We start from the raw sequence: 21,038 nt of genomic DNA, 5'->3' as shown, positions 1-21,038 counted from the left end.
ACTTGTGGAGTAGGGCAACGGCAAGCTAAAACCAAGCCAAAGCTTAATGGCAGAGTGTCCATCCTTGTGCTGAACCAATCCCCTCATATAAGATGACGGATCATAATAGTACAAGCATATCGAAGCACTTGTATGGCCATAGCAAAAAAGATCCATGAATCACAACTTTCCTCAACCATAGACCAATGTGTCTCATCTTAGGGGTTGTTTGGATGCCTATAAATTTTTTAATTGTAAACACATTACACCTTAAAAGAAATTTAGGTGTGATCAATTTACATGTTATTCCATTTGGCTTTTAAGTGATAATCTTTCTCTTCTTTTTTTTTTCTTTTTTTTTTGGGGGGGGGTGGGGTTAGCTTGTTAGCACACACCCATGTCAGTACACGCACTCCATGTTAGCCACCCCCACTAGGGATCAATATTTTAAGTGGTAATCTATTTACAAGTAAACATGCTTTGTTTGGCAAGCCTGTAAAGTGTTTACAATGAATGAAGCATTCATACCATAGAGCTTGGGTGGTGAACCTTCCTAAATCTACAAATCACATAAGAAATATGATTTTTTTTTTGGACTGAAGAGAACATTAAAGCATGCACACACTAAACAGATTGGATGTCTTCCACCCATCATAATGAGCTACAAATGCAATCTAGAAGTTTTTAATGGTGGACATCCCATCCTTCCCTCATATGGTCCATTTGATAATGAACGAGCTGTTTTCTTAAAACCACGTAAGACTTAAAACCACGTAAAGCCTTACAACCACGTAAAGCCACAGGAGAGCATAAAGGGAAGCACATGATGGATAGATTGGATGTACCAAACACATTACAGTGGGCCCCACATATCATGAAGTTTATATTAACCATTGTGTTCTAACATGTTTAATACCTTTTTAGATGTAAAGACTTACACGACTTTTTACCAGGTTTCGGATTATATCTAAAAGCTTTAATCTGTTTACCGCTTTACAGGCAAATACATGCATCCAAACAGCCCTTCTAATCCCTAAACAACTTGAGGATTTTACAGGCATCCAAACGACCCCTTAGTGCACCTTAGGTAACAAACCCATAATCATAAAGCCATGCTCCACACACACTAACCAGGCCAATGAATGAATAACCATATAAATAGATTGAGCAACATAAACATTGGTTTTCAAAGGCACTACCTAACACAGGCTAAAACAGGCCATTCACCATTGGCCGGGTCCCACCTAGACATTGCCACCCCTATAATTCCTACATTGAAAAACCATCATCATGGATCAAATAATCTACAAACTCTATCCATTGCATAACCATCATGACCCAATAAAAGTTAGGGCACCGTTCATACTAAACATCATTGGGAGGCTTTATACAGTCGAGACAAATAAAGATGATTTATATGGTCCACAAAAACAACTATTGCACCCCACCAACATAAGCTTGCATCCCACTGCTAGCAGATGCTGGTGTCTTCTGGTCAATACTTGTGCAATAGAGGCTATGCGTACTGGGTCTTGGGAAACACTCGGAGTATTGCCCGATGCTTTGACACCATTTTATAATGACTAAATAAGCCGATCGATATTGGATTTGGGAATCAAGCAATGGAAAGTGAATCCTCCTATTAGCTACCGATCATTGGCTGATGGAAGAGTCGTTTCAACGTTTGAGGGCATCAAAATGTTGAAACCATCACCTGCCGTAGATATGAGCATCCCTGGGATCTGAGCATGCCAGTGCAATTCCTTCAAGTCTTTCTGACCCTGTTTAACAAAGGAAATAACAGTTACAAGATCTAGAAACTATAATCTATTACACAATCCGTCAAAAGAAAAACTCCTTCCAAGATGATAACAGGAAATGCAATGGCTAAATTTCCCATGCATGTGAGATCCAGGTCGCTTCTCATGCAAACCGAACTGTAAATGTGCCCTGGTGCAGAAACCAGGCTGGTGCAGTCCTCGTTCATCAACTGGCCCACATGTGATTGAAATATATATATATATATATATATATGAAAATGATAGTTAAGCACGCCTGATGACTGAACCAGCCAAATTTCAGTCATGGAGGATACAAAGCAGGGTCCACCGGATGAACGGCCAGACTGACAAATATCACCAAGATTTAGAAAATCTTGTGACATTTTCATGAAAAATAACAAAATGACATTATCGTGAAGGTATTGTGAGATTATCAAAACATCACCTTTTTCAATATTTCTCAGTTTTACTGTGATAATATCCCAATATTAAAGCAAAAATTATTTTGAATTTTAACTCATTAATAATTGTATATTTAAATTTTTAAAACTATTTATTAATTTATAATAAGTATTTATAACTCTTACTTTTAGCGAGCATTGTTGTCATGTGTGATTGCATAAGCCATTTTTTCATAAGGATCACATATGGCATATGTGATCTAGGATAGTTTGAGATGGTGTACCTTTTTGCACGATAAGAGCATGTGATGGCATACCCCATACACCATTGCATATTGTTTTGTTAATTTTTTTGTAAATATAATATAAATAATTAAATATATAACTTAATTTATAGATAGTCATCTCAAACACTCAAACTACAATGAAATACGTAAATATATAATTTAAAAAAAAAATAAAATCCAATCAAGTAATTAGCATAGTTTTTCCTAATTTTTAAGATATTTTCAATTTTTTATTTTTAAAAAAAAAAAAAAAACACACACACACAAAAAACAGAGAAATATGTGATTGCATATGCGAGTATGTGATCACATATGCGAATAGCATATGTTGGTCGCATACAATGGCGTATGTAATTTGAGAACGTTGTTAGCAAGATTTTCCCAAAAAAACCTCATATTTTGAAAATCTCACGAGAAATTCCCAAGAACGAGCTTTTGTCACTAAGTAGCCAGATTGGACACACCAGCCATAGACAGCACATGCAATGAGAGTACATTTCACAATCCTATTCCCACCAGAACAGATAGCAGGCTTGATCATTATCGTCTAGCAGGACTTAAAAATCTTTTTTTAAAATAAAAATAGAGTAAGAAGAAAAGGACCTGATGAACAAAGAGAAGCTGAGGTGGTAAATCTTGGGGGGCATTCACTTGCTCTTTCATTTTCGCTTTGAATTCAGCCTCTTCTTCCTCATCTCTTTCTAATGAAAGATCCCAAATCCTGGTAATTGTAAAAGGACAAAATAAGAATGAAGAGTAAAAGACAATGAGAATTCATTCATCTATTGGATTTATGAATAAAGAAGCATCTTACGTTAGCTGATTGTCTGACGATGAAACAGCCAAAGTGGAGGGCTCATGTGGGCTCCACTCAATGGATGTGATAGGGTGCTTATGGTATTCGAAATGAGCCACAAGTGAATCTCCCTGCACAAAAGAAAAGAAAGAGAATTGGGGTAAAAACATAAGAACTCATAAAGCATGTCATCCTGCCGATTTCCATAGCCTCACGCAATTAGTCCTAAATATGAATTTTATTATTATTATTTTTTTTTCTGAAATCAACTAAATATGAAGATTTGAACCGCACGCAAGGATACAGATCATGATCAAGTGTCTCATTGGACAAGTCTTCATCAATTGCCTTATTTCCTTTTCTTCTCTTTTTTTCACTAGGGCCACAATGCTTCACAAAAATCAAACTGATTATCGACCAACCACAGGTGCCACTTGGGTGACAAGTGATAATGCATGGCTGGGAAGCCTCTGTGTAGAGAATGCCTAGAATCATTTAACATGAGTAATGATCACCATAAACACACTCCGAACATATCACATGTAGGACATCCGAGCCACGTGTGCAAAAGGTTCACCTGATCATGAAGATCACCTGCAGTGAAAATCGGCCGATCCACTCATCAGATGGGCCACACCCATTACACCCATTTGTTGGGTCAGATCACTGCCTGTCCATTGGATTTCAATGGTCTGGCACATCAGATGAGAAGATCAGACTGACGTTAATGCCAGGGTCCACCTTTTGCAAGACTCGGATGTCATACACATGTAACACATTAAATGGAGAGGCGGGGAAAAAAGGGAATAGCATGCTAGCTTTGAATGAAATGGGCTGTATCCGATCATTCCTCATGTAACACACTCTTATATAAACAAGTTTTATCCAGCTTATAGGAGACTGCACAGAGATCCTGGAGTGAGAGTAATCAAAAAGGTCTGAATTAGAGATCTCTTATTGGCAGATCAAGAACCTGTTGCAGCTGTTATGGATGGTAGAGATGGCTACAACGACTAGTTACATAGGCTGAATACAGCAGTCTGAAGGTTGCAGGGAGGTTGGTCGATAAGCTTCTCCGCAGTAGAGGATTAGGGACTTGGGCAATCACACTCAGTAAAGAGTTCAATAAGAACGATTAGATTCATTGTAAGAATCTATGGTGCAGTTGATACCTGGATCCTTCAAAAAATTGTATCTGAGTTGGATACTTAGGGTAAGGACTATATAATTTCCTTCCAGAAAAAATTGGAGTACCTCAGCGGGTATCTGACACTGCATGCACTAGGGACCCTAACTATTTGAAGATGTCCCTTTTGTGCTAACCTATAATATAACTAACATGCAGCATGGGGGATGACTGTGTTGGCATGTAGTGGTGTTCGATAAACATGGACTGGTTGGCTCCTTAGATATTTTGTGCAGCCAAGAAGTCGATCATGACAATCCATCTTTGTGTGTGACTTGCGCCTAACAGTATTGCCTGGCAACTGCACCTCCATGAAACTAATTAGCTTGTGTTCCTGGGACCACAATGGCATGCAAGTTCTGTCAGCCTGGGCCTCTGCCATGGCCAGTTTCCAAGAGCCTGAGTAGAAGAGGAAGATTGATATCTGGTGGCCAGTTGATCGTAAACTTTTGGCCAATCAAACTTTTAGAATAACCAAACCCACATTACCAGGGGAAGGCTACGATGATGATAATGATTATTAAAAAAAACAACTAACTAATCCTCTATTTTTTTTGGCCCATATACTTTTTGGTGAAGTTTCGGGGTCACTGCCTTGTCAAAACCAAGCTTGATACCAGGTCAGGAATGTGGGTATAATAACCAACTTAAGACTCGAGCTGGGCATGTAAAGAACTCATCCTCACAAGCATGTCAATGAAATAATGTTGGCTTGTTTATTATAAGCATGCAAGTTACTCGTAAATGCAAACACATTACCCATACCTGAATCAATCGAAGATCACGAATAGAGAATGAGCCGTCATCACTTCCAGAAGCTATCATACAGCTAGCCAACCTATTCAAAATAGTTAAAAGTGTAGGTGAGGGCATTATTAAGAACAAAGATCGAATGAAACACAAGGGCATGGAATACTAGAAATAAAAAATACTCTTCTTACCGGTTCCATGAGATAACATTGACATCTGCATTATGTGCCTTTACAGAAACTGCAGGCGATCTTCCAACACGGATGTCCCATATCGTAATAGTTCCATCCACAGAACAAGATGCAAAGACGTCGGCTTCCGTGGGACTCCACTACACAAACAAAAGTAGACAGGTATTGTACTTACAAAGCAAACATGCAAATGCAACAAAACACGCAGAGATAGACTTCTAGGCAAATTAACATACTTGCAGATCTTCAACGCTCGCAGTATGTCCAATAAATGGATTTGTATCAACCTTCCAAGTTCCGCCAGTACAAGGCTCCCAAAGATGAATACAATTATTGCAATCACCTTGAAGATGAAGGTAAGTGTCCTCAAAGCATTAGAAATGTTTCCTTTCATTAAGCAATAATTTAAAAAAAATAAATAAATAAATAAAAAATTCAAGATCCTCATGAAAGGAACTTGGCTCAAAAAGTATAATAAACAATACCAGAGACGAGCCTCCCAGGAGCAACAGGGCTCCAGTCTATTGCATATCCCTCGTCTTTTTGCCCACTAAATTTAATTAAGGGTGCCTGAGAAGATATGGAACTTGCTCCTGTGCTAATTCCCGCTTCTGTCTCTGCTAGAGTATTTAGATGAGAGGTGAAGTCCCAGACCTGCAGAAAAGAGTTAGCAGTATAAAACCCAAATCAGAAGATTCTTTTGCAAGTATAGAATCCATATGGATTATGTATGTGTGGGACCCATGGTTGTACATATCGATACACCATGTCAGATCCATGATACATCAGTTTTAGTTGCAAGGGGGATAAATGCATTAACTTCCAGATAACCTAAAGACAGCCCCACCTGCACATGACCATTATCTGCCCATGTTGCACATATATGGGGTTGTTGGGTCATTGAGCGTATGCGGTTTACACATCCTTCATGGGCCACCTTGCGCAGCTGTTACACAGTGACATAGACAAGAACTGTAAGCAAGGTCTTGTTGCAAAACATTTGGTGATGAAAAGAATACGAATGACGTCTTGCTGTGTAAGACATTAGGTGTTGAAAAAATTAACAATGACACAGATCACAGTGTGAACCCATGTACTACATCTAAAATGCAGATTTTCTCGAAATAGACCTATAAAACAAATGCTACCTGCAAACTAGGTGGCTCGGATCCACCAGGCCCATCATTCTCATCCTCCTCATCACTACTGCTGCTATCACTATCATCCATATCAACGTCACTACCAACAGATTTAGTAGGCAACAACTCACGCCTTTTTCCAGATATATTGCATAGCTTAAATATTCCAATATAGTTCCAGCCAGCTTTCTCAGCCTGCAATCACAAAGAAAGCAGAAGTCAAGAGAGACAAACGACAAAAACAGAAACAACAGGACCCAACTCAACTTGCTTGTACTAGTTCATGCAAACAGCTCCTACTACAGTTGAGACATTCCCGTGATTAATGGCTCCTTTGAAGATGAAAGCAAGTGTCCTCAAAGCATTAGAAATGTGTTCTTTTATTAAACAATTAAAACATTCAAGATCCTTGAGAAAGAAACTTGGCTCAATCTACCAAGACATTTTTCATCCAGTTTAAATGATAAAGTGGTTCGAGTAGGATCCAGTGTGCACCGGAGGCCATTAAGTGAACAGCATCAACCCTAAAAATCATTGATTGGTGCACTTTAGTGATGGATGCAGACCATCCAATTTGTGGGCAGACTCTTGGATGAACCAGATCCTAGAAACGAGGCTGATTAGAATTTCATAACCATCCGATCCAGACAAGTTTTCTACATCATTTGCACAAGAAGCAAGGGAGAAGGGAGGATAGACAGCAACTGGCAGATGACATCATCAGGTGGGGGCCCATGCACAGCAGTGAGATCCAATGATTAATAGAGTAACCCCTGTTTGAAGCGAAAGATTTGGCAAAGCTATTTTAGGAATATATGTTATTTATTTAAGTTTTTTTTTTTTTGAAAGATGACGAAAATTTTATTGAAAGCAAAACAGCAACAAAGCAGAAAAGGCAGGAAACCAGGGGCGCTGAGAGGGCAACCCAATTGCATCCCAAGAAAATCAAAATTACAACCCCAAAGCCTAGGCACACAATAAGCCCATTAAACAACAAGCAATCTAGACCTTTGGGAGGATCCCTCTACTGACTTTCTATCATTCTTGAAACATTTGGCATTTCTTTCTTCCCAAATGGCCCATGAGAGGCCATTATCCAAGTGACATTTTAGCTTTACCAATGCCCACTCCATGTCACGCAATCAAAAGATCACCCAACAATTTCGGAAAGGACCAAGAAACTTTGAAATGACATAGCAAATGCAACCAAATGGATTCCACGAAGGGAGAATGCACAAAAAGGTGATCAGCCATTTCCTCATCGTTCATGCACAAGAGGCAAATATTCAGGATCACCATTGCCCTTTTCCAAAGATTGTCAATAGTTAAGACTTTCTTCCTACCAACCAACCACGCAAAGGAGGCTATTTTGGGAGGAACATCATAGTGACATACAAACTTGCTGTTTCTCACCTCCCCCACACCTACTATCCTCACGAATAATGGAATAAAGAGACCGAACCAAGAGGGAACCCAACTTTCAATCCTTCAAACCATCTTATCAGATCAGAAGCAACTGGAGACCAAAGATGAACGCGCTCCAAAAGTGGCACAATTTTTATTTTATTACCTTTTTTTTTTGAAAGGCAACAATAACTTTATTAAGAAGCCCGCCACAAATTCAGTCACTTCATCATCGCAAAGATACCTTCTACAGGGAGGTTCCCAAACAACTGCATTCCCAATAATGGGAAAAAAAACCAGCCACCGCTACGGAAGGACCCATGGCCAAGTGACCCTAGGAAAGTTGGCGTTTAAGGGGAGTTTCCAAACCAAGCATCTTCCCAAAATTGGATATTCTCACCATGCCCAAGAGAATCCAACCCCTTCCAAGAAGGGCTTCACAGAGTTCTCTTCTTTACTCCTTAATGGATAAGCATTTATTTGTTACTCCCTAAAACTAAGGTTCCTCCCAATTCTAATCAGGAAAGCGAGCATATTAGGGAAAATCTATTCCTTTGTTGTTTTATTTCGGAGGGAGGTGAGTGCTTTTAAGGGTTTGAATTAATTAGGGAAGGGAGTATACATGAAGAAAAAGAGATAGGAGAGAGAATGGCCCTTATAAATGGTGTATTGACATTTCTATTGGACATAGATATGAATGGAGGAAATTTTTAAGAGTTTTGCTTGAAGTGATTCTTCTCTCTCACTCGAGAGGTGATTTCTCAATTTCAGATGCTCAATCTGTGATAGCATTATGCAAATGAAAATTGAGTTACAAACTGATTTCATCACTTGCCATTTTTTATATTTTACTTGCCGTGTTTATACATTCTTTGTTTATTAACAGTTGTGGGAGACATCGTGCGCTGATTATGATAGCTCCATACCTACAGTTTAATTGTGCCGGGACTGAATCAAGCCGAATGTTGCATCCAAGGGCCACACCTTGTATCATCAACAAAAGATTAGATCAACAGTCATATTTCAGCAGGAGAGGCAAACTGGTTAGAATGTCTGACTGGGGAGGAAGCAGTAAAGTCAGTAACTTCAGAGCGAGGGAGGTACAAAGCAGCCAGACTGGACAGGTATACAATTGCTTCTTCCTTCCAACTGTTCCAGGAGGATATGACAGAAGGCATTCTCAAGCTTGTAGCAGAATTCTACAAAAGAGGAAGCCCTCTAAGGACATAGGAGCATCATTGTATTGAATTGGAGCCAAACAAGGGGCAGGAAACTTGGAAGGAGTTTAGACCCAGAAGGTCAATAAGAAGTCCCAACAAAATATTAACAGTAGTCTTGGTTTTGAGTCTCAAATAGGTGCTTATATGTGTGACCTTGAGCTTGCAAGGTGCTTTTGTTAGTTGGAGAAATCCTTGATGCAGCTCTAATTGCTTGAAGGTAGAAGCAGGAGAGGCCAAGTTCATATTCAAAAGCTTACTGCCATGTTGGCTGGAAATTCATAAGGTATATGTTGAGACTCAACTTCGGGGTAAGGTGGAAAGATGGAGCACATTAGCTCGGGGAATTTCTTGCTTCTCATCGATGGGTCGCATTAAGGCTTTTTTAAGGGGGCAAGGGACCTTTGTCAAGGGGATCATTTATCCCCATTTCTCTTTGTGGTGACAGTGAAGGCTGAGTATGCTAAAAAGGAGAGAGTAGGAGCTTATTAAGATATTCATGGTTGAAAATGCCAATTTTTAGGACTCCCATCATCAGTTTACCGATGACAAACTCTTGTTTTGCGATGCATGTCGAGACCATACTGTCAATCTGAGAATTGTATTAAGGTATTCCGAAGCAGTGTCAGACAAATGATTAATCTCCAAAAGGCAAACTTCTAGGAATGAATCTAAACAGGGAAGACATTGCTAACCTTGCCTCAGTGTTTGGGTGTAACGGCATGGACAACCATCGACATATCTCAGCCTCCCTCTTTGCATAGGAAAGCATCATAGAGATACTTTCCAATGCAAACCCTCAGCGTGGAAAGGCATACACTTGCTCACAAGTCACAAGGGGCAGGATCACATTAATCAAATACACTTTGTTAATGTGCCAATATACCATATGACCATGTTCCACTGTACATCATCTATTATCAACAACTTTCAAAGAATTCAAAACAACTTCTGAAGCGTCCAAACCATGTGTCATGTGTGGAACTAGGAACCCACCCGTGTCAGAATTTCCTTCAAAGGTGGGCTCCAGTGGACTGTGGGATCCACCAGGGCCAATTAGATGTTGTTTAGGCCCCAATATCAACCATCATCATAATCAACATCACCTAAAACTTATCCCAGCCAAATTGGGGTTGGCTACATGACTTTTTTTCCACCATATTCTATCTAGGGTCATAGCATGCCCTAGCATGAGTTTGGAATGTCAAATAGCCCACATTCATGATGGAAGTTTTGGCAAAAGTTTGACGCTGGCTGCCAACCTGATGCAACCCTCCTTTATCCAGGCTGGGGACCGGCAATTAGAGCACCATAACTCCCACAGGTGCGATGTAACAGACTATTACATAGGTTAGTTACAATCAAGTGCTATCTAATAGTCTACTACAAAGACCATAAAGTTGATATATGATGTTGTATTGAATGAAATAAAAGTCTTACTAGAACTAAATGAGTTTATACATCATTCAATTGCAATAATTGGTAAGCATATGCAAACCATGTTGTGTATATAGGAGAGAATTGCAAACTGTGTCATGTACACATTCCACCAGTTGTTGCTAAAACCCGTATGCATGTGGATTTGTTGTTTGGATTCTTGATTCAGTCCTTTTACTTCAATGGGCTGATTTTTAAAGACTTCTAAGAAGGCTTGGAGTCTCTATCCAAACAATATGGGTGTAGGGAGGGTTTTTCCCAATCAATACCCATGAGGTTGCACAAAAGGGGGCCCATTTGCATTTGCATGGTTATAAGGCTTTAGTATCAAATTACGGTTTGTGTACTAGTAGTTTGTAAAAAAAAATCATACATGAACAATTGTACAAACAAGGCTGTATCAGATTTAATTTGTTCTCTTTGGTTTATAGCTTGTGTAGGTTCCCCTTAGGCATGTGTTGCTCTTCATCCAATTAGCGGTGGGAGCTTATTTGAAACACATTGTAATATTTTTATTCAACCTCAATTTTCAATTCTGTAAGGGGGGTGTTTTGAATTGAGAGACACCAGAATATAGACATGGAAAGTCAACACGGAATCCTCAGGAAATGATGAAAAACTGTGGATCCCAAAAAAAAACTGCAGATTCCAATAGGTACTTTGTCATTTTGTTTGTAAGTTTAGTACTCCGTCAAAATGTTAAAAAGTCAACAGCCAAATGCTGAGAGTTGTCTCTCCTAACCTTGGAATCTATATTCATCATCATCCAAATCATCATACAACCCTTACCCAGTTCGGATGTTCGGATTCATGATGGAAGTTATCGCGTAAGTTTAACACCGGCTGCCAACTTGATGCAACCCTCCTTTATCTAGGCTTGGGACTGGCAATGAGAGAACAAAACACCCATAGGTGTAATGTAATAGACTATTACATAGGTTGATTACAATCAAGCGCTATCTAATAGTCTAGTACATCGGTTAATGTAATCAATGAGTTACCTCTGAGAAAACAGGGTTCGACTTTTTAACATTTTTAAGAAATTGATTCCTCTGAGAAAAGTTTCTTGAAATGGGATGATCACCGCAGCTACTTTTTTACCCAAGCGAAAAAGTAGATATTGGTGGAAATCAGTTTTCTTTTCGTAAGTTTTCAACATTCCAAAAACAAGCCTTAGGGAGATTTTGGTAGGTAACTCGAGTTTCCCCTTTTCATTTTAATTGCAGCAACCAGAAAATTATAATAATATCAATAATAATAATCTGTCCCCCATCTCAAAACTAACCTAATTCCTAGTTTTTCCATAAACTGCTCACTTTCTGCACCCAAACACTAACCACATGAAAAATCCAAGGTTCCCATTTTCTCTGAGTTCCCCGAAACCAAAACCCCAAATCACCAAATTAGAGACCCAAATCCTGATCCTAATTCAAATCAGCCCGAATTCTTTCAACCATACCACTTCCAAGTCCGATTCACCCTAATTATCAACCCCGATCCCCTTTCCCATTTCAAATTCCTAACCGCAGCACTTAAAATTTCATTAAAACTCACATGTAGCCCCTATTTATATCAAAAGAGCCTAAAACCTTTTTCAGCCTTAAATTACCCAACTATTCCCTTACCCCAGATTATTCCCTAATTACAGCCTTTCACATAAACCATACCTCAACTGTATACCATCAAAAAGTCCTTAGCTCACAACCTAAGACCCTGCCCAATCAGTGGTAAACCCCCAAGGCATCATACTAAACCCATACATCCAACACAAAGAACTGGCCAATTGGCTTTTATCCAAAACCACTTCAGTCTCAGCATAAAAGTTTGTCCCAAACAATATCTATATATGACCCTGAAATACATCCCAAACAGTGCCCTAATTCTACCCCATCAAAATCAGTTCGGCCTGACACAGTCCAAAAACCACCTCCTTTACCTGTCCCCCAAATAGTCATAACTGTGCTATTCACATTTAACAGCCCTATTCCCAAATCACAACACCAACAGCATTTGCAACTTGCCCTAAATTAATCCAGAATCTGTCCGCCTACATCCAAGAAACCCAATACCAAAATGTCCATAGTTTAACCCTTTACCCACTTACTAGTGTCAACTCTGATTAACCCCCACACCATGTTTAGTTTTTGGCCATACTTGTCTGGTTTCCTCACAAACCTGTCCAGCAAATCGTCTCTTAAATATGTTCAAAACTTTAGCCTTCACCCCTGGCCATAGGCAACCCACCTACTTCATTCAACTCATTCTCGCATACGACATGTGGGGTTTCATATAGCCCTCAAATGGCGAGTGAAAGTCAAAGTTTAATGACGAGATTGATGAAACTATAGTTGCACGAAGCATGCAGCGAAGCAGCAACATATTCGGGTGCAGGAGCAGGGAAGAATCTGTTTCAAAATGTGTACTAGTATAGATGCCTACAAAGAGGAGCGGGAGCAAGAGTCCAAAGCGTGATTCGGAGTGGGAGCAGCGCCTAGTTAGAAGGATCCTACAACTAAGGATGAAACACATGAGAGAAAAGCTGGGTTCCAGGGGAAGTACGGTGGCTACCATTAATGGGCAAGGTTATAGAGAAAGGCAAGAATAACACTTCTGATCCACAGGACAATCATGAACATGGTATATGGAGTCGGGGAATCACCTCTTAGACAACCTGGATTTTGAACACCAGGCAGAGACAATGCTAAAGCTATAGATGAGCATCATACCTATCAAATATCAACCATTGTTTTAAATATTATTTGATATGACACGGTATCACACTAGTCATATCAGTTTCAGTGGGAAACAGTCCGAGTTAGACCACCTATAAGTTAGCATCGAGTGACTCAGTCCCAACTTGTTCTGAATCAGAATGAGCCAATTCGGACTGAGTCAGGTCCAGGGTCATTTTTTTACATTTTTCCACATTGTCTAGGCAAGCTATCCTACACTGGATGAGTCATATCTATGATTCTATATCAACAATCAAGGTATTCACAAATTTTAACAGCAACTTCCACCATTAACATTACGATACAGGTTGTAATGCAGTTACAGGCAAATTTAGGTTAAAAAAATTGTAACGGCCATTGCAGCTCCAAAACGTGTAACAATACCCACTGTTACCATTACATAACCGTCTTTGGATACCATGTTGACAATACAACTCAGTCAAATACCACGACACGCACACTGAAGCTGAGTTCTAAAACCTTGGTATCAACAACCCTGATACCCTTCATGAAGGAGCACGAGCCACATGGCCCCTCATCATGATTATCGTCATTACACTGAATCAACTCAACCAAAGGGAAAGTATTTTCAATGGCTCCACATGTCTAAGGAAAGAAAGTCGCGCATTGTTGTTTTAAAACTTAGGCATCAGCTTGGAGCTGGTGTCATTCTGTCAAGAAAGTCTTATAGCGCAGAGGCCTTCCTCCCATTTATTAGGACGAAACAAAGATCAGCGTAAAAGGGAGATCTCTTCCTACTGGTTATGAGACCTTTACCTTCCTAGATCCTCTTGTGCTGCCACAGGAGAACTGATGGGGACATCCCGCGCACGCCGTCCACTCGTATGCCAGAAGAAGGAGGGCCCCACCGTCGATCCGGATCGATGACGACGTCCAGGGAGGGCCTCCTAGCTAGAAGACGAAGTTTTGATTCAAAAGAGTGGGCCCATTAGTCAAGAAAAGCCCATCATGGGATCTCATGATCGTAGCCCACTAGTCAGATTGATTTCATATTTTAGGTTTTGCTTATTGTTATTATTTAGAACATCATGAACGCTTTGGATTTCTTTGTTTAGTTTTTATTTTATTTTACTTCATCGCCAAGTAATAGGTTGCACACATGGTGCGAGTTTTTTGCGGTATAGGTTTTTTCCTATAAATAGGCACCCCTTGTAGTTCTTTTCATTCATTCAACTTTAATAAAAATTCCTGCTTTATTTTTCTACTCTCTTCGTGAGTTGTGGAAGAATTCAAAAGTGGATGTGAAGCCCTCCCTTTTCGAAGGGCTAACTACTTTGGTGCGAAGCCACATCGATCCCGACTCACCCCATCCTCCATCATCTCTTTTTTTTTTTTCATCTTTTACAACCATCCGTGTTTCGAATTCGTCCTTTGTTGCATCAGTTTTCTTCATTACAGCAAATTTTCAGATTTTGGCCCTGCGGGAAGTCAGAAACTTCGACGGAGTTCTACGCACAAACCGCTGCTCGGATCGACCCGAAACTTCGAGGTTTTGGAGCCTACCCTCAGCCGATCAGTGCCAAGGAGGGCTTTCTCGAAACCAATGCCCCCTCGCAGGTGCGGCCAGGCACCTGCGCACGTGCGAGCGCCCCAGGCCCGCTGTCCACACGCGGGAATCGTCTTGGGTTCAGGTTTTTATCCTCTTTTGCCTCCTCATACATGTTTTATTCATAAACCCTAAACCTAGATTGCGTTTTCCCTAATTTGTTTGCCGTTTTCATCACCCTATGGTTCCTTGAATTGAAATTGGGAAATCTCTTAGATTAGGGACTGATTTTTATGCATGTGTGGTTGATTTCTATTTCCTTTTGACATCATGCGCAAATTTTTTTTTTTTTGCCAAAAAAATATGAAAAATATGGATTAAATCCTGATTATTCTAAGCATTCCAAATATGCATTCATTTATAAATTGGAACATGTTTATGGTGGTGTAACGGTCCACTCTTTGGTGAGAAGTTGTATCCTGTCTGATGAACCAGGTAACTTTAATTTGACTACAAAATTCATATATTTAATTTTTTTAAAATATGTAATTTATATACTTAACAACTTGATATTATTTTTCCCAATAGTTCTTTAAAAAAAAAATGAAATTAAATTCAGGTAGATGACGTTACCAATTTGGGGCTGATTTGGAGGACCAATCTATTCTCCAAATCAGCCTCAAATTCATGTCATTTATTGTCATTATCCTACTTATAAATTGGTGGACATTTATTGAATAGTGAATCATAAAAAATAAAAAATAAAAATCAAAAGGCCCTATTTTAAAAAATAAAAACTCACAAATTAATAATTAAAACTATTTAAGTAATTTGATTTTGGCATTGTGAGTTAGCAATTGCAGTCCATAATTTAATTGTCAAATTTTAAGTTAATATATGTTTCGTGTACAATTTTTTAAGGCTTGAATTAGGAGGGACTTAGATGTAAAGTGCAACACACATGTCAAAGTTTTTTGGGCCCCACCCGTGATGAATGTGTTATATCCATAACGTCCATTCATTTTGCCAAATAATTTTAGGGCATGAGCCCAAAAATGAGGTACATCCAAAGCTCAGGTGGATTGTACCATAAAAAACAACAATAATTAAATGTTCACCGTTAAAAATTTATTGAGGGCTAGAAAAGTTTTAGATCAAGCTAACATGTGTGTTTTCCCTTCAATTAATAGGTTAGATTGAAAATAAACATTACAGTGGACTTTAAGAAAATTTTAATAGTGAGCATTCTATAACCATTTTTTCCTATGGTGTGGTCCACCTAAGATTTGGATATTACTAATTTTTTGAATCCTGACTTAAAATGATGTGGCAAAATGGATGGACGATATGGATAGAAAATATACATCATAGTGGGCCCACTCGGGTCTGATCACATTGGATGGAAAATAAACGTTACCGTGCGCGTACGAATTATTTAACGTGAAAATCATTATCTTTGTTGCTATTTTTGGTGTGGTCCAGATGAACTCTGGATATAAGTCATTTTTTGGGTGGTGCTTTAAAATGATCTCTGAAAATAGACGAACGGTGTAGATGTAATAAATACATCACTGTAGAGCTCAATTCTCCTTTTTAATTGAATGATTTGGACTGTCATGTGGGATGTGGAATTTGTGTAATTGTTTCTGAATTGGTATGATCTAAGCCTGAACTCTTGCATCTCATACTTAAATTTCATGTCCTACATCAAATTTGGTATCAAAGTTTAGGGTTCTTATAGGGGAATACATTACTTGTTTAAGGTTAGTTTGTTTGAGTCCTTCATGCATCCAGTCCATCACATGTATCTTTTAGGAGTCCATAGTCCCTGATATTAGTTGTTGAAATTTCTGTTAGTAGGAAGTTAGCAATTTACATTGTTGCAACTTTCCGTTATTCCTTTAATTTGACAACTATATTGCTGGATTTTAGTAGCACTGCGTAGTTTCCCTCATATAGAGTCTCATAGGATCATTTAATCTCATATAGTCGTCATAGAAAGTCCATAGGTGGAGTTAGCATGTTGTACGCCCACACATACGGGTCATGGTTTTGGCTAACACCCTACACTAAATATGGAACAACTGCTAGAGTCACTAAACAAACTGTCCCAATAGATCGAGTCTTGGGGTAAGTGCTTGGAACAAAGCATAGATCAACGCCTTGACCAAATAGAGGCCTCCCTCAGGACAAACCATACCATTAGGGAAGATGGCCAATCTCAGGCAGGTGGTCGGGAGGATAGACCAATGAATGGAGGTGGCCAAGGAATCAATCATGGGCGTGCACCTGTACCCCCACCCCATGAGGGACATCAAGACCATTATTTTGAGGAGTACAACATGTGCGGCCTCGTGGCTAAAGAGAGTGCACCAAAGGCTAGCGTAGAATTACCCACTGAGACCATTCCGGTAGTGGATGAGTTTCGTAATGTCATTCCTGATGATCTACCGGATGAGTCTCCCCCTATGAGGGATATAGAGCATACCAGAACATGGGACACCATAATACCTATTGCCGAGTTTGCGTTTAATAGTTCTGTCGATAAGTCCACAGGTCTCAATCCTTATAAAGTCGTTAATGGTTATAAACCTGGGAAACCTATTAATCTTATCCTTATGTCACTGTACCATAGGCTGTCAGAGCGTGCAGAGTCTTTTGCGCATCACATTCATTCATGGCATCGAGAAATCAGGCAGAAGATCATGACTAGTAATGAACATTACTCACTTTCTGCAAACTAACATAAATATTTCAAGGAATTCAATGTGAGGGACTCTGTGATGATCCACATCAGGCCAGAGCGGTACCCTCAGGGAGCCGTTCGAAAATTACACACATATAGCGCTGGACCATTCAAAATTATAAAACGAACCGGTCTCAATGTGTATGTGGCAAATCTTCCACCCTCCATGGGAATTAGTTCCACGTTCAATGTGGAGGATCTAGTTGCATTTCAAGGGGCCATTGATGCATTGTCCAGCCTTTCACCTAACCATCCTGATTCCCCAAACCTTTCCCTTGATCTATGGATGGCCCCCTTCAGACCCATTTTTCCAGCCTCTACGTCTCATTCATACCCGTCTCGACCCATTTTTCCAGTCTCTATGTCCCATACATACCCGTCCTGACCTATTTTCTCAACCTCTACCTCTCATACCTACCCGTCCCGACCTATTTTCCCAGCCTCTACCTCCCATACATACTCGTACCGACCGTTCTTTCCAGCCTCTACTACCATACCTAACCTTCACACACCCAGAGAAGAAATAGAGGATATCCTGGACCATCAGATAGTTTCAACGTCGGACGACGAGTTTCAGAAGTTCTTGGTCAAGTGGAAGTCATGTCCAGCTTTAACCAATACGTGGTTCGCTGAGGAGCTTTAGAGACTTGATCCCTACATCTCGGAGTAATTCAGGAGTTTTATTTCGCCAGTGGCGAAATCTTCGCAATCGGGGAGATTTGATGGGGACATCCGGCACACGTCGTCCACACGTGCACGCACACCCCCCTACGCTCGTACGTCAGAAGGAGGGCCCCACCATCGATCCAGATCAATAACGACGTCCAAGGAGGGCCTCCTAGCTAGAAGACAAAGTTTTGATTCAAAAGAGTGGGCTCGTTAGTCAAGAAAAGCCCATCATGGGATCTCATGATCGTAGCCCACTAGTCGAATTGATTTCATATTTTAGGTTTTGCTTATTGTTATTATTTAGAACATAATGAACGCTTTGGATTTCTTTGTTTGCTTTTTATTTTATTTTACTTCATCGCCAAGTAATATGTTGCGCACATGGTGCGAGTTTTTGAAGTATAGGTTTTTTCCTATAAATAGGCACCCTTTATAGTTCTTTTCATTCATTCAAGTTTAATAAAAATTCCTGCTTTATTTTTCTGCTCTCTTCGTGAGTTGTGAAAGAATTCAAAAGTGGGTGCGAAGCCCTCCCTTTTCGAAGGGCTAACTACCGTGGTGCGAAGCCACATCGATCCCGATTCACCCCATCTTCCATCATCTATTTTTTTTTCCATCTTCTACCACCATCCGTGCTTCAAATTCGTCCCTTGTTGCATCAGTTTTCTTCATTACAGCAGATTTTCAGATTTCGGCCCTGCAGGAGGTCAGAAACTTCGACGGAGTACTACGCACAAACCACCGCTCGGATCGACCCGAAACTTCGAGGTTTTGGAGCCTACCCTCAGCCGATCAATGCCAAGAAGGGCTTTCTCAAAACCAACGCCCCCTCACACGTGCGGTCAGGCACCTGCGCACGTGCGAACGCCCCAGGCCCGCTATCCACACGCGGGAATCGTCTTGGGTTCAAGTTTTTATCCTCTTTTGCATCCTCATACATGTTTTATTCATAAACCCTAAACTTAGATTGCGTTTTCCCAAATTTGTTTGCCGTTTTCATCACCCAATGGTTCCTTGAATTGAAATTGGGGAATCCCTTGGATTAGGGACTGATTTTTATGCATGTGTGGTTGATTTCTATTTCGCTTTGACATCGTTTGGTTTATAATTTTTATTGGTCCAGTTCTAGCCTGTGTCGGCCTGGACCCGCATAGATTCTCATTTTAATTGAATGATTTGAACTGTCATGTGGGATGTGAAATTTTTGTAACTATTTCTGAATTGGTATGATCTAAGCCTGAATTCTTGCATCTCATACTTAAATTTCATGTTCTGCATCAAGAACAATACTAACGTCTAAAAATGCTAAGGTCATTCTGAATTATCAACAAGCCATTGAGGGATCACTATGGGGGCCACCGTGATGTTTGGGTCATATCCATTCTGTCCATCCGGACAAAAGACCAGCGGAAGGGCAATTCCCTGTTCTCCCTGGCTTTCACCAGCTCATTTTAGGATATGAGCCTAAACACAAGGGAGTTCCAAAACTCGAGTGGGCCATACCATAGGAAACAGTGGGATGGAAACATCCACCATTGAAACCTTTATGGGGCCCACCTTGATGTTTATATGCCATCCAAAGTGTTCATGAGGTGATTCCGACCTGCATGAAGGGAAAACACAAATATCAGCCTGATCCAAAACTTCTATGGCCCCAAATAAGTTTTCACTGGTGGGCAATCAATCCCCAGTGTTCCTTGTGGTGTGGCCCACTTGATTTATAGATCTCCCTCATGTTTGTGCCCATGCCCTAAAATGAGCTGGCAAAACGGATAGATGGAGTGGATACAACACAAACATCACCGTGGGGCCCACAGCGCTTGGGGATGCAGGAATCCCCTACAACCCCCGCTCGCAGGCAATCTGCATCCACCATGCACAAGTCCGTTCCCTGCATGTCAATCAAATGAATCCCAATCTACTAGTTTACAAACATCCAAACCTGGAATTAAAAATCAACTGGCGATCCTAGTTAGGAGGCCCACTCAAAAAAAATATATATATCCAGTCAATCAAAATTACAACTGAAATTGGATCTTCTAATACTAATAAGAAACAAATACAATCCAAACTCTCCTACCTGAGTCCCGGCGACACAGTACACCGAATGTGGGAACTCCGTCCGTACCAATCCCAGCGAATCGCGTGCTATGTCGAAGCTGCAGCATTGAATTACATACACACCAAAAGGCAAAATTAAAATTTAAAATATATATATATATATATATATATATATATATATATATATATATATATATATATATCAATGAAATGGCAGGAAGTTAAATATTCAAAAAGAGAGGCAAATTCTACCTTAAGCAGGGCCACCCGATATGGAAGCCATGGAGAGAATTGTAAGCCGAAGGATCGCATTGAAGCTCTTCTCCCTCTTCTAATTTGTCAACGCCCGGTTGCCATACCTATCTCACCAAAATTCCCAACAAAAAAGACCTGAAAATGGCAAAACCGAAAATAAATACAGAAAGATAGGGGCTTTTATGAAATTTATGTACCTTGGCAGGGTTGGAGGGACCTTCTTCCGTCTTCGGGGCCTGTACAAAACAAAATGGGTAAGGAATAACGAATACAAAAATAAGGGCGTCGGAGAGGGGCAAAAGAGGAAAGTGAGAGTAAGAAAGAGTAAATTGCAGAGGACGTACTCTGTTCTTGCGCTTCGTCTTCTTAGCATTTTTTAGACTGCGAACCATTTTCTTTTTCCTTCGAAGTCGACTCTGTTGGAGAGAAGAAAAAGCTCCTGTTTAAACGAGGTTTCAGGGTTTTAGTTTTTCGGACTTGCTATGGGCAGTAAGACGGAG

At 40.1% G+C, this 21,038-nt stretch overlaps 1 protein-coding gene across 1 annotated transcript; it reads right to left on the bottom strand.

Moving 5' to 3' along the window:
- Window positions 1-1,270: 1,270 nt before the first annotated feature.
- On the bottom strand, window positions 1,271-21,038 carry LOC131245205 (protein HEAT STRESS TOLERANT DWD 1-like). Its single transcript, XM_058244503.1, has 13 exons — window positions 20,883-21,038; window positions 20,736-20,774; window positions 20,536-20,642; window positions 20,303-20,381; window positions 6,520-6,705; window positions 6,219-6,317; window positions 5,857-6,025; window positions 5,608-5,714; window positions 5,372-5,511; window positions 5,196-5,268; window positions 3,263-3,375; window positions 3,052-3,169; window positions 1,271-1,760 (listed from the first exon to the last, which is right to left on the bottom strand). The coding sequence occupies exons 1-13, from the start codon at window positions 20,928-20,930 to the stop codon at window positions 1,626-1,628; spliced, it is 1,413 nt and encodes a 470-aa protein (XP_058100486.1). The 5' UTR covers window positions 20,931-21,038; the 3' UTR covers window positions 1,271-1,625.

Source organism: Magnolia sinica, chromosome 5 (assembly GCF_029962835.1).
Source record: "Magnolia sinica isolate HGM2019 chromosome 5, MsV1, whole genome shotgun sequence".
NCBI classification, from domain to species: domain Eukaryota; kingdom Viridiplantae; phylum Streptophyta; class Magnoliopsida; order Magnoliales; family Magnoliaceae; genus Magnolia; species Magnolia sinica.
Note: the sequence above shows the minus strand (reverse complement) of the source record. Positions and strands in the feature narration are given on the sequence as shown.

Excerpts from the sequence above, each read along its gene's own strand:
- LOC131245205 (XM_058244503.1), bottom strand. The coding sequence starts at position 20,930 with ATGGTTCGCAGTCTAAAAAATGCTAAGAAGACGAAGCGCAAGAACAGA. Across the intron at positions 20,775-20,882 it reads AGACGAAGCGCAAGAACAGA|GCCCCGAAGACGGAAGAAGG; the intron begins GTACGTCCTCTG and ends TGTTTTGTACAG. Across the intron at positions 3,376-5,195 it reads GTGATCTTCGATTGATTCAG|GGAGATTCACTTGTGGCTCA; the intron begins GTATGGGTAATG and ends TCTTTTGTGCAG.